The 14,194-nt window shown below is 49.0% G+C and overlaps 1 protein-coding gene across 4 annotated transcripts in view; it reads right to left on the reverse strand.

The window, feature by feature from the left end:
• Numa1 (nuclear mitotic apparatus protein 1) overlaps positions 1-14,194 on the reverse strand; it is a 40,596-nt gene that overhangs the window by 10,161 nt on the left and 16,241 nt on the right. For all 4 annotated transcript variants that reach the window (XM_050122549.1, XM_050122548.1, XM_050122550.1 and 1 more), the window contains exons 4-14: positions 11,563-11,642; positions 10,299-10,381; positions 9,093-9,173; positions 8,472-8,559; positions 7,115-7,229; positions 6,341-6,498; positions 6,036-6,153; positions 5,831-5,948; positions 5,030-5,170; positions 3,550-3,672; positions 165-3,464 (exon numbers count right to left, since the gene is read on the reverse strand). In XM_050122549.1, coding sequence (XP_049978506.1) covers positions 165-3,464; positions 3,550-3,672; positions 5,030-5,170; positions 5,831-5,948; positions 6,036-6,153; positions 6,341-6,498; positions 7,115-7,229; positions 8,472-8,559; positions 9,093-9,173; positions 10,299-10,381; positions 11,563-11,642 — 4,405 coding nt within the window. The remainder of the gene's footprint in view (positions 1-164; positions 3,465-3,549; positions 3,673-5,029; positions 5,171-5,830; positions 5,949-6,035; positions 6,154-6,340; positions 6,499-7,114; positions 7,230-8,471; positions 8,560-9,092; positions 9,174-10,298; positions 10,382-11,562; positions 11,643-14,194) is intronic.

A 14,194-nucleotide genomic window follows, 5' to 3' on the forward strand; every position in this document is an offset into this window, starting at 1 on the left:
TTCAGTCCTCCAGCTGACAGGTGCACACCAGCACAGGCCAGCGCGGACATTCTCTGTAGGACAGACTTTGCAGTCTGTCTGTCACTGCCCTTCCCTGCTGCTGCAGTCCAGAGGTGGGGGGGGGGGGAGCTACAGCACACAGAGGACACTGCACGACACCTTACCTGGGCAGTGAGTTTCTGCCTCTCTTCTTGGAATCTCTGCCTTTCCTCTAGGACCTTCACCTTGGCACCTTCGTACTTGGCAGTCATGGCCTCCAGTTCCCGGGTAGTACTCTGTGCTTCTTGCCGCACTTCAGCCAGATGGGTCTCAGCATCAGTACGCACAGCTGCCAGCTCCTGGACATACTTCTCCCGGGCTTGATCTAGCTCCACTTCCAGAAACTGCCGGCCAAGGTTGGCCCGCTCTCCCAGCCCCCGGTTCTCCTCTGCCAACAGGCCATGAGCCTTCTTCAGCACGCTCAGCTGTTCTGCATAGCTGGCCTTCTCTGCCCGCAGCTGCTGGGCTGTTCGCTCCTGCTCAACCACCTTCTGCCGCAAAGGCCCTAGCTCTCCGAGCTCCCTTTGTGCCCGCATTAGCTCTGCCCGAAGCCCACCAGCTGCCTGTTTGCTCTGCTCTATCTCCTCCCGATGGCGCTTCTCGGCAGCTGCCTGCTCCGCTTGCAGCTGCTGACAAAGGTGCTTGGCAGGCAGCAGCTCGCTTACAAGGGCCTGTGTGTTAGTGTGCTCCAGCTGCAGGGCAGAGAGCGCTTGCTCCTTTTGGAAGAACTTCTCCTGCCAGGCCTTCAACTCCTGGCCCAGCTCCTCCGCTCGCTCTGCCTGTAAGGCTAGCTCTTGCCGCAAGTTCTCTGAAATGACGCGCTGTTTCTCTCCCTCCTCCCGGAGACTCTGGACCTCCTCTCGTAGAGCTGAGCTGCGTTCCGCTGCTCTGGCACTACTGCTGGCTGTTTCCACCTGAAGCAGGCGCAGCCTCTCTTCCAGCTTCTGGCTCTTTTCTGATTCTGCGACAACCAGGCGCTTCAGCTCCTTGCTCTCCCCTTCTTTCTCTAGGACTTGGCGGTTCAGGATGGACACCTCCTCTTCCAAGCTGCTGATAAGACTGCTTTTTCTCTCTGCCTCCTGCTGGCCACGGGCCACTTGGGCCTTCCATTCTTCCTCGGCTTTGCTGTGGTCCTGGGCTTTGGCCCGGAGGGCTGTCAACTCTCTCTGAGCTGAAGCTGAGGCGGCTTGACTGTGCTCTAGCTCCCGAGCCGTCTCCTCTAACTGGCCCTGCAATGTCTCTAGGGCTTTGTCCTGCTCAGCCCGGGAAGCACGCTCAGACTCCAGGCTGTGTGTCAGGCCTTCGACCTGCTGCTGCTGCTGCTGGCACTGCTGCTCCAGCTTGCTGACCTCTGCCCGAAGTGCCTCTAACGTGGGGCCTGGTACCTCTGTCTTCCCGGCTGTCTCCAACTGGGTTCCTGGGCCAGAAGCGTCTTCTCCCCCAGTACCCCCTTTCAGTTGTTCCAAAGTCTGCTGAAGCTCCTTCAGCTCTGTTCTTTGAGCTGCCTCTTGCCCACGAAGCTTGGCAAGCTCCTGGTCTTTGTCTTCCTTTTCCTTCAGGGCATGGGCCAGGGCTTCTTGCAGGGCAGCAAACTCCACACGCTGCTCATTGAGGGTATTCTGCAGCCGCATCTCAAGCTCTGCCTTGGCTGCCTTCTCCTGAGCCAGGTCTGCCTGGGCCTGGTCCCACTCCTGGGTCAGCCGTGCTACCTCCCTCTCCTGCTGACCACGCTCCTCTTGCTGCTGCCCCTGACTCTTCATCAGTGCCGCCCTCAGCCTCTCCACTTCACTGCCCATCTGCTCAGCCTCACGCTCCAGAGCCTTTAGTGTGGCTTGTGTGCTGGAGAATGGCCGCCCCTGCTGTTCTAGCCAGTCAGGCCCTCTGTTTCCGGCCCCCGGAGGCTCTTTGAGTAACTCAAGTGAGGCCATTTCCTGCTGCTCACCTGCCTTGACCAACAAGGTCTTCAGGCAGGCCACCTCCTTGTTCGTGGCAGCCATCTTCTCCTGCAGAGTTGAGAGATCATCCGCCAGCTTCTGGGCCCTGACTTCTTTCTCCTGAACCTGCTGGAGAGCTCTGGCTATGTTGGCATGAAGCTGGGCTAGATGACTCTGCTGCTGGCCCTCACTGTGGCTCTCCACGGCCTCCTCCTGTGCCTCCTGGCTAGCCTTCTCACCATCCCCCTTCAAAGCCCTCAGTTGTTCCTGGAACAGGGCACTGTATTTTGCTTCCTCTTGCTGTCTGGCTTCAAACCGCTTCTGCCAGCCACCAACCTCCCTGACGAGCTGTTGGCTCTCACTCTCAGCTCTGTGCTGGGAGGCTGTGGCCTCTGCCAGCTCATGCCGCAAGGCTTCTATCTCTGCCTGATGAGTCTCCTCCAGCTGCTGGAGCCTGGCCTCCAGCCCCTTTCGCTCGGCCTTCTCCTGTTCTGTCTCCTTCTGTTCCTGCTCACGCTGCTCCCTCAGGCTTCGGGACTCGGCCTCCATCTCAGCAATGCAGCGCTGCTGCTTCTCCAGGGCCTCTGCAGCCCTGCACTTCTCCTCTTCCAGGCTGCCCCTGGTGATCTTCAAAGTCTCCTCGAGGGCCTGGAACTGCTCCTGGAGCTGGGCCTTCTCCTGGATCACCTTTTCTCGCTCAGTCACTCTTTGCTGCTCAGCCTTCAGCTGGGCCTCCAGCTCTGTCACGTGAGCGTGGGCCTGACGCTGTTCCTGGTGGGCAGCTTCTATGCAGGCCTGGAGTTCTCCTAGCTTTTGACTCAGCTCTGCCTTTTCTTGCTGGACCTGTGTGGCTGAGGTCTGCGCACTGTCCCTAGCTTCATTGGCAGCTTCAAGTTGCTGCTGCAGGCTCTCTAGCTTGGCAGTTTTCTCCTTCTCCAATGTTTCCAGCTGCTGGCGAGCAGCATCCCGTTCCCTTAGAGAGGCCTCTTGAGCCTCGGCAACAGTGGCCAGTTGTTGGGCGTAATCCCGCCTGGCTGCCTCCTGGTCCTTGGCTGCTTCCTGCAATTGCTGCTCCTTCAGCTTCAGGCTGCTGCTCAGCTGCTCCACCTGCTGGCGGAGGCTCTGGGCGACCTGTTCCTGCTCTCGCAAGGTCTGTACCATCTGAGACTGTTCCTTTTTCGCCTGTTCTTTCAGGCTGGTCAGTTCTTGTTCCTGCTGTTGCTGCAGGGAGGTCACCTGGGCAGTTAGCTGAGCCCCTTGAGCCTGGGAGGCCTGCTCCAGCTCCTCCTTGGCTTGGTTGAGGTTGGAGATGGAGCTCTGCAGGTCTGCAATCAAGCTGGCCAGTTGCTGCTTTTCTTCTTCAAAGTGGCCCCGCTCAGCAAGCAGCTGGGCTTCCTGTTGGCCTCGTTCACACTCCAGTGTCTCTATGCGGGCTTGGAGCTGGGTGTTGTCTGCAGCAAGTTTGGCTGACTCTTGCTTCAGAGTTTCCAGCTGTTAGGATAGAGACAAATGGGGATCAAGAGAACACCAAGAACCAAACCCATCAAATTGCCTGGCCGATTCTGTCTATTCCTACCTGTAAGGCGTCACCCAGCACCTCACCCTTCTCCTGGGCTGGGCTCTCCCACAGCTGAGCTGCTCGTTCTTCCAGCTGGGAAAGCTTTCCCTGAAGTATCTCATTCTTCTCCTCAAGGTATTTCTGGGAGTAAACAAGAGACCCATGTGAACAGAGGACAGAGTAGTCAGCTGACCACCATACAAGCCCTCACTTCACCTAGATCTCCCCTTGCCTTGGCTCAGAAGAACATCTCTCAGAAACCATGCGTCTGAGCTGGGAACGATGGCTCCCCAAAACTCAAAAGACTGAGACATAAAAGGAACAAGAATTGAAAGACCAACCTGGGCTCCAAGACCCTGTCTCAAAAATATCAACAAAAAAGAAACCATGGGTCTGGACTTTATGGGATCCTGACTTTTTACTCCTTAATTCCATGAATGAATTAAGACAAAAATATGTAGCCGGGCGGTGGTGGCGCAAGCCTTTAATCCCAGCACTCGGGAGGCAGAGGCAGGCGTATCTCTGTGAGTTCGAGACCAGCCTGGTCTACAGAGCTAGTTACAGGACAGGCTCCAAAGCCACAGAGAAACCCTGTCTCGAAAAAAAACAACAACAACAAAAAAAGACAAAAATATGCAAAGCTTGCGTTCAGTCTCCTCATTACATAGCCTCCCTCAGGCAAGCCTTGACTCACATATACCCAGATGCTTAAAGAATGGCCTGGGCACCATCTGACCCAGCCCACATCGACCTCCCCTCAATTGTGGGCACAAGGCAACGTGATGGATATGCCACTCAACTGCAAATCCACCCACCAGTCTGGGAGGGAGCTGTTACTGTCTCCGTCACAAAAGAAGCTCCTGCTTCCCAGATTCTAAGTGCTATGCCCGAGAGCTACACCATCAGCAAGTGGCAGAACTGGGCTCTTAGAGGCAGCATCCCTAGCCTGAAATCTCAAATCCAAAACTTTCTGAGCTCCAATAAGATACTGAAAAAGTTCTGGATTTTGTAAGTGCACTGTGGGAGAAGCCTGTAACTGGCACACAGGAGCCAGACTGGAAGACTGAGTCCAAAGACAGTTTGGGCTACAGAGCTAGGCTGCTATAAAATGAAATCAAATCACTCTTATTTTAGAGTGATTTAGGTTCTGGATTAAGGGACAAGTAACTTATAATGTGTAGGCAAACATTCCAAAATGAGAAAACCTATCTCTGATACACTCATGATATCAAGCATTTCAGCAAAGAATACCGGACCAGAATTCATAACGAGTCACCCTTTCATCTCACAAATAGTTAGCAGGGTATCATTCCCCTTACAGATTGTTTAACTTTTCCAAAACCCATACTTTGCACCTCACAGAGTTCACAGGTAATACTACACTCAACCTATCACAACACACTGCTAAACTTTGACGAGTCAACTCATCACTCCAGGACTCAGCAAAGTGATGAATTTTATGTATAAAGTTGTGGCCAGCTCCCCGGCCAGGGGTTACCTTATCCTGGAGGGCTGTGCTGAGCTCATTTTCCAGATGAGCCTGCTTCTCTGCCCACTCCTGAGAAGCCTTGCTGTGCTCCTCCATCAGGTCGTCGTATGCACCCTGCAGCTGACGCAAGTGGCTGGCAGACTCTCGCAACTGAGACATGAACAGTGAAAGCTGGCACCCCTCTCCAACTGTGACTCGAAGCCCAGGCCCTGGGGCCCCTAAAGATCCTTCCCCCTCCCCCAACCCAATCACAGCCAATTAGATCTCTCATTCAGGACCACACATCAATATTTAGGGCTCCTGAGCACCCTTGCAGGAGCCAATAACAAGCAAAGTGACTAAGTACGCAGGTAGATTTCGGGAAGGACTAATGAAGATTCAGGACAGTCTTCTCAACCTGATGTGGGAGGTCCTTCTGTCTGTGTGTTGCTTTCATTGGTTACTGAATAAAGAACTGCTTTAAGCACATGGCAGGGAAGAACAGAATTTAGGTAGGCGGGGAAAGCTAGGCTGTATGCTTGGGAGAAGGGCGGAGTCAGAGAGAAGTCATGGAGCCGCCAGAGACAGACGCCAATAAGCCACATGGTGAAACACAGATTACTAGAAATGGGTTAAATTAAGAAAAGTGTTAGCCAATAAGAAGCTAGAGCTAATGAGCCAAGCAATGTTTTAAATAACATAGTTTGTGTGATTATTTCAGGGCTGAGCAGCTGGGAAAGACCAAGCGGCCTCTCTCCTTGCAACATCAACCTTCTTGAGGAAGCTTCTGACCACCTCAGCCCTGAGGGGCCTCTAAGTAGCCCTACTCACTTTAAAGGAAAGGTCCCCATTTTCCTCAGAAAGCTGGCTAATCTTTCGATCCATCTGGTTCTTCTCTGTCTTCAGGTTCTGATACCGCTTCAAAGTCTCATGCAGTCGCACGGTAAGGCTGCCAGAAGAAGAACAATCAGAACACTGGGGCCCTAACTGGGCCACCAGGGACTGGAAGCTGGAAGGAAGGCAGGGAGAGTCGTACCTCTCATTCTTGCCACGGAGCTCCTCAAGCTCTCCAGACTCCTGCGAGCTGGCCGCCTGCTTCTCATTCAGCAGAGCCAGGTGGTCAATACGGTGCTGCATCATGGCTATCTGTGCATCTGCCCAGGGCAGGAGCGAAGGCGAGAGTCAGCAAGAACCAGGGGACAGGAAAAGAGCAAAGAAGGCACACAGTGTCCATTCCTCAGAAAAGGGACAGAACAGGCGTCAGCAGAAGGGGCAGGGTGGCGGGCTTCCCTGGGCGCAAACCCAGTGCTCTCCATCACCAGCACTTGGTCAGGTACCCACCCTTCTCAGTGAGCAGCTTCAGGCTCTCAGACAGCTCCAGCTCCAGCTCATCCCTGTTCTTCCTCTCATCTGCCAGCTGTTTCTTCAGCCGTCTCATCTGGAACTGTGGGGTCTGCAGGATGTCGCCCATAGGGGAGGATGGAGAACCTGAGAGGAAGCTAAGGAAAGAGATGGCAAAGATAACAGGGTAAGAGCCTAACAGATGAAGTAAGCAGCAGCAGCTAGGGACGGGACAGCACCGGTGACCACAGTCAGCACTGGTTTGGAAGGCCAATGTGCCTGGGTTCTATCTGCCAAGCTATCTCATGTGAGCAGGAGGCAGCCAGCTTGCGGAACATGACTGGAAAAACTTTTCTTCTCCCTTCTCCAAGCCTTCATTTCTTGGCTGAAGAACTGGAGACATGTATTTTGAAAGGAAGAAGTTTCCACAAACAGGAAACTGCCTTTTTTTCTTTTTTCTTTCTTTCATTCGTTCTTTCATTCATTTATTGTTTTCTTGTTTTTCGAGACAGGGTTTAACTGTGTAGCTATGGCTGACCTGGAACTCACTCTGTAGACCAGGCTAGCCTCAAACTCAGAGAGATCTGCCTGTGTCACTGCCCAGCAGGAAACTGCTTTTGAGGGAGGACTAGCTCCCAACAGATGCCAAATAAACAGCACCCTCGAAGTCTCTCCTAATGGTATAAAGGACTGGCCAACAGCTCAGCCTCCAGGATCCACGGACTGACGGCATGGCTGTGGAGACACCGTGCCAGGAAGAGGCCCAGGACATACTTGTTCTCACTGGAAGATGAGGCGATCCTCTGAAGTTCTAAGAAACGAATCTTCTTGGCCTGGTGGCTGGGTGGAGAAAGCTCTTCAGAGACAGTACTGGAGTATTTGTAAGGAGCTAGGGGTGAGAAACAGACCAACAAACCAGGAGAGTGGTAAGGGGGTGAACAGATCTTCACTTTCACATAACGGGACCACTACCTTAGTAGGTGTGAATCTGTAGGCACATAAACTCAAGAGGCAATTACCAGGCAAAAGCAGACCCACAAGGTCAAGGTCTTTAAGAATAAGTTCAGGGCTTCCACTTTCTCAGAGCAAAGTACTCAAAAGAGCATGGCGGAGTGAACTGGAACAAGTCCTCATGTCAGCTCTGCAGAGGCATCATGACAGCCCAGCACCCATCTGCCCACAGACCTAACAGCCTGCATCGATGCAGCCAGCCTCTGGGGACGCTTCCACACCTGCTTTGTATCACCAAGGTACAAAATACTCTCTTCTCTTGGTTCCCATGACTGCTTTCTTCGGCTTTCACCACCTCTAGTCCTTCCTCTTCTTCCTCCCAGACACGGGAGAGGGCATCTCTGCTCTGTCCACCTGCAGCGTCCATGGCCGACAAGCTGCCCTGAAGACTTGCATCTGACTGAGAGAGCTTTCTTACATTCTAGACTCCCATTCTCAACAGCTCCACCCCATGGACATAAATGTGAAGAATCCCACCCAACCAAGTTCAACAGCCAGAAGAGAATTTGTCCAGAACTAGAAGGCTCAGAGTCCTAGTAGCAGGAGCTAACTAACATCTTCCTGAGACGTGAAGAACTCTCATTTGGGGAGATAACTGCCATATTTACACTTGGTCCCCTTCTCAGGCTTAACTGGTTTTTATATACCTGCCTCCCACCTAGAGCATGAGGGGAAACCTTTTATCTCCCACTTCTAAGCCAAAGAGATGGAGAGCTGGCTTAGCAGTTCAAGAAGACTCAAATTCAAGACCCATCATCCATATGATAGTTTACAAGTCTGAGTTGTTAGCTCAGTTCCAGAGGACCCAACACCCTCCTCTGGCCTCTGTGGGCACCAGGCATACACATGGTATACAGACATATATGCAAGCAAACACGCATACATATAAAGATAAAGTAAGTAAAAAGCAAAACAAAATAATGTGAGAAGTGGGAGTCCGGATCACCCTAATGCAGATGAGATCACTGCAGTACAAGCACCCGCAGGGAGGCTCAGAAATCACCTTCCGTCACACATGACCCGCCTGAGTACCAACTCTGTGTCATGTGTGGAGTCAGACGATCCTACCAGTTCTCTGTTCAGAGAGAGGGAGTGGATCCTCACAAGTGGCCCTACTCACCTTTCTCCAAGAAATTCTCTAGGTCCTCAGTGAAGTTTAGTGAATCCTCATGATCCAGCATAAACTTCAGGATGACAGCTAACTCAGCCTGGGCCCAGGGAGAGAAAACAAACATCACTGTGGTGTTGAGGACACCTCAGAAGGAGCGTTCAGAACTTATTACAGCAGCACTAAACCCCCAGGGCTTTCTGGATCTCCCCCCACCGTACCCCCACCCCCCGCCAAAGCTGAAACTCCAAGGCCTATCCTACAACACACTGGCTCTCTACTTGCTCTTCCCTCCCAGAGTGGGACGGCAAGTACCCCCATGGGGACACGTAAGAAAAGGAAATCACTTCTACATATTCTTCAAATACAGAGGACAATTAAAACCAGGCACATAAAAGGCCTCAGAGGTCAATCCTTTAAAAAATTAACAGCTGTATATAGGGATGAGATTACGGACTGTCATTTCCTTCTTCGTACTTCAACAGTTTCTACTTCTTGTTGTTTTAAACAATGATGGCTGTCATTACTACAAACAGTAACTTTTCAGACAATAATAACTTTTATTTAAAGAGAAATGGTCGGGCAAGAGAACTTCAGCTGGGCTGGCAGTGGGAGGAAGGCACAGGCGCCTACCTGAATCTTATATTCAAACTGTTCCCAGTCCCGGGGACTTCTGGAGCTCATGGTCGAATTATACAGAAACAGCATTACCATCTAGAAGCCAGACAAAGAGGAGGCAGTCACTAAGTGGGCTGTATCTCTTCCTGGTGCTCCCACTCAAGAACCACTTTGAGGGCTCTGAGCTATTCTTTCAGAATTTCTATAATTAGCAGTCCCAAATCACCATCCTTAGTAGTCCCAGGAGGGGAGATGGCTCAGCAGTTAAGAGCACTGGCTCTTTTAGAGGACCCAGGTTCAATTCTTAGCAGCCACATGGCAGCTCACAGCTGTCTGTAACTCCAGTTCCAGGGGCTCTGATGCCTTCACACAGACATACATGCAGGCAAAACACCAATGTACATAAAATAAATACTTAAAAAAAAAAAAAAAGCTGGGTGATGGTGGCGCACACCTATAATCCCAGCACTCGGGAGGGTTGATCTCTGTGAGTTTGAGGCCAGCCTGGTCTACAAGAGCTAAGGACAGGTTCCATAGCTACAGAGAAACCCTGTCTCGAAAAACCAAAAAGTCCCAGGGAACACCTTTTTCAAATATAAATCCAAGGACTTATCAGGCAGTGGTGGCTCATGCTTTTAATCCCAGAACTTCAGAGGAAGAGGCAGGCGGATCTCTGAGTTTGATGCCAGTATGATCTACAGAGTGAGTTACAGGGCAGCCAGGGCTACACAAAGGAAACTCTGTCTCAAAATACCAAAAATACTACTACTACTACTAATAATAATAATAAATAAATCCAAGGGCTTGATGCTTATGCTGCAAAAAGGCAGGTGTCAGGATTTCTACACAGCTGAATTCCTGGACTTGTGGAGTCATGAACATAAAATTTTAGACACCACCTTCTATAGACCAACACCCAGCAGAGGAAATCAAGTTAATTGAGCCTGAAAGAAAAATATGATGATCAGTGAGCAAGAACTGGTTCCTGCACATCTCCATTGTGGGCCTCAGTGTTGGTCAAGTAAACTTCTTTATCAAAAGATCAATGGGCTCCCAGAATCCTTGGATAAAAATGGCCTCTGGCTCAGTCAAATGACTGGCCTTGCCTCCAGGTCTAAAGAACCCCATAAAGAAAACACTCAGCACCCTTCATTCAGGTTCAGAAAAAGCCTGGTAGGTTTCTCAGGTCCCTGCCACTCAGTTCTGGTCTCCCACAAGTACCTTGGCCAATTCCATCTCAGATCCCTCCATCACTTTCTGCACAGACACCAGGCATTGTGTAGATAAGGGATGCTTCCAATTTTCTGCAATGACAACCACATAGCAAACACTGAACTCTCAAAACTCAACTTCAAAAGCAGAATTACAGCCTCCCAGGAGACGCCAAGTCAAAGGGCCCTTATTAGAGATGTTCTCTCCAACCTACCTTGTATTTCCACAAGTCAGTGCTGCCGTAGGGCAGCCCCAGAGCTCCATGGATAGTAGTAGAAAAAAGTGCCAGGGCATTAGCAGTAAGTTGGGGTCAACATGCCACTAACCTGCCAGCTCATCACCTCCCCTACTTAGCACCATAGAAGGAGCCAGAGACATGAGATCATACTAGAGTCCTGTTCCAACTAATGCTGCAGAGGAGTCTGCAGCTGAGTCCAATCAGAGCAATAGAGGACACCAGGCCACCTGCCCTATAATTCTCTTGAGGTGGAAATAGCAGGCAGCTCCCCATGTTAAAGATGTCAGACTCTGTGGTACAAGGATAACCAGGGAAGGTGAGCTGACACGCTCTGTGCCCAGAGTTTCACAAACACTCTTTTTCTCCCCCTGGCTCTGTAGATCTCAAATTCAGAGATCCGCCTGCCTCTGCCTCTCAAATATTGGGATTAAAGGCGTGCGCCACCACGGCCTGGCTTCACAAACATTCTTGTGTAATCTTTCCACTAACCCAATGAGCAATGACCATTCTCTCCACACCACAAACCAAGAACTGTTTACTACCACCTAAACAATTACCTAAGAAAACTGTTTACTACCACCTAAACAATTACTTAAGAAAACTGTTTACTACCACCTAAACAATTACCTAAGAAAACTGTTTACTACCACCTGAACAATTACCTAAGAAAACTGTGTGTTTGTTTGTTTGTTTGTTTTTGTTTTGTTTTTTTGGGTGTTTTTTTTTTTTTTTTTTTTTGTAAGAGAAAGTTATCTTTACAAGGGTAACATGAACCTTTTTCTCTCTCTTGTATCTTCAACATAGAAAGACTACATGACCAGCAAGTGATGTCGTCCTCTGGTCTACCTGGACCTGACATGGACACTGGGACTTAAGGGACATTCTCTTAACACAAGCTGGGAGTGGCGGCGTCTCAAGATCCAAAGAGGCTGACACGGCTGGGTTTGTCTTTTTGCTTGAGTACGGAAATCTGAACCTTTTTTTTTTCCGGTCCTAGGAGCTGAAGCTGCCCAACTAGTTAAGAAAGACACTTACTCTGTAGGAAATTGCAAACAAAGTCTAGTCTTTCTGGCACGGGCTGCTGAAGAATTTGTTTCCCCTCTTCAGTGTTGTGTCTACAACAAAACAGACAAAAAGGAGTAAGCATTTGGACAGGAGTATTTAGCCACCTCTGCTTGCTGCTTTGCCCCTTCAGCCCCAGTCTGTCCTAGATCTGGGACTGAAGAGGCTAAAGCTGGCAGGAGACGGCACAGATGAATGAGAAGCCATGTTACACAGCCTGGAGTGGCTCAACAATAAGTCAGGAAACATGGCTAACGTAGAGCAGAAAAGGTTCATGGGAAAAGAAAACAGTGCCAAGATATGAAACCTGAGTGCAGACATGGCTCTGAGGTTTTCAGGGCAAAGTTCCCACACTCCACACTGAGCAGAGGAATAAAGAGCTGAAATTTTTAAGAAGAGATGAGAAGGGGTGCTCATTCTCCCCCAACTCTCCAACAGCCAACACACAGAAGGAACAAGTAAGAGAGGACGGCAGCGAGCAGGGAATCTTCAGACAGCCAGAACTGTCTCCCCAAATTTCTATTTCTCCCTACTTATTTTTGACTCCTTAATACCTTTCTTTAGATAAATATATCGATCTTAAAATTTAAACTTTCCATTTTTATATTAATAATGTTTAACTTTTCCACAATGAACAATAAATTCTCCTAACAGCAAACTCTGAAGTCTCCAAATGGAAGTCCCCAAAACAATGATTCTACCTGGTTCATAATGATGCCACCAAGCAGATAAACACCACTCAAAGATTGACTTTGGACTACAAACTGCTCAAGAAAGTCCAAATTGGCTGGATGAGATGGTCCACCTTCTTACAACACTCTGGCCAGAACTTCAGATAAACCCAACAGCCTGCTCAGACTGGCTACAATGTTAGAGCTAGTCCTCTTGAGACTAACCACAGTTTTAGTTTTTTACAGGGTCCCATAGATACTGTTGCCCACTACACAGCAGGAAGCAATTCTAAGAAAATAGTGGACCCTTCCCAATAGATTTTGTTCCCTCAGGGTTATGGATAATTGTCATCTGTTGGGGGTTGGCTATAATGGGGTTATAATGGGGCTGGGAATGGAAAAATGTTTAGACTCAGGAACCACTTTGGAAAAGAAAAAAGAAAAATAGACTAGGATGATAAGGTAGATTAGTGTATCTACTTGTCCAATTACTTGAGTTCTTTGTATATTTTGGAGATCAGCCCTCTGTCTGATGTGGGGTTAATGAAGATCTTTTCCCATTCTGTAGGCTGTCGTTTTGTCTTGCTGACCATGTCCTTTGCTTTACAGAAGCTTTTCAGTTTCAGGAGGTCCCATTTGTTAATTATTTCTCTCAGTGTCTGTGCTGCTGGGGTTCTATTTAGGAAGTGGTTCCCTGTGCCAATGCGTTCAAGTGTGCTTCCCACTTTCTCTTCTATAAGGTTCAGTGTGGCTAGCTTTATGTTTGTAGTTCTATTTTTGTATACGTTATTACCCTTTTTGGTGGGGCGGTTGCCTGAGTCACCTATGCTCCTGGAAGTAACTAATGAACGCATGAATTCACCAAGGTAAACTGGGGTACAGTGTTTTTTGGACTATTGCTTTGTACCAAGTCAAGGAAATTTGTCTTTTCTCTTAAAAAGAAAGTATTTCTGTACGGGTATTTTGTCTGCATGTCTATCTATGCACCTTGAGCTACTGGTACCCATGACTGCTAGAAAGACATCAAATCCCCTGGATTCCACAACACGTGAGTCACCATCTGGGTGGGAGTAATCAAACTCAGTTCCTATGGAAGATCAACCAACCAGTGCTCTAAGTGCTGAGATGTCTCCAGCCTTGAACTTTATAGTCTTTCAAATTTGAAAAACTCATCTGGGCTGGAGAGATGGCTCAGAGGTTCAGAGCACTGACTGCTCTTCCTGAGGTCCTGAGTTCAATTCCCAGCAACCACATGGTGGCTCACAGCCATCTGTAATGAGATCTGGTGCCCTCTTCTGGCCTGCAGGCATACATGGAGGCTGAACACTGTGTACATAATAATATTAAATATTAAAAAAAAAGAATTAATTAAATATTAAAAAAAAGAATTAAAAAAAATATTAAAAAAAAAGAAGAAAAACTCATCTATTCTGATTTCAAAAAAAGCACACATATACCTACATACACACACACTAATGTATATTACAACACAGAGGGTATTGTATCTAGTCGCTTGCCTTTTAGTAATAGTAAAATTAAATGGTGGGCTAGGTATTGCCAGCCTAATGGATTTACCCACCATTGATGACAGATGCCTCAATCTACCACTTTATTACGGTTTGAAAATAGTAAAAATTATCTAGGCCTTCCTAGCACCAGAGAGACAAATTCAAGACCATCCTTCAACTACATTGTCAGTTGAGGCTAGCTACATGAGACCCTGCCTCAATATAAAAAGCAAACAAATAAGCGTTTAGGATTCCAATCCGCCAGCCACAGAGAGTTACGGAAGCACTACAAGCAAAGGAGATGTAATATTCTTGAAATCACACTTATGGGAATAAATTGGAACAAGGAAATAATGAGGCCATAAAGGCCTGGTATTCTGGACGAGGCAGAGGCAGAGAGAGACAGAGTAGGAGAGAGGAAGGGAG

Source organism: Alexandromys fortis, unplaced genomic scaffold (genome assembly GCF_014885135.2).
Source record: "Alexandromys fortis isolate MF-2015 unplaced genomic scaffold, M_Fortis_MF-2015_v1.1 scaffold_209, whole genome shotgun sequence".
NCBI lineage: Eukaryota > Metazoa > Chordata > Mammalia > Rodentia > Cricetidae > Alexandromys > Alexandromys fortis.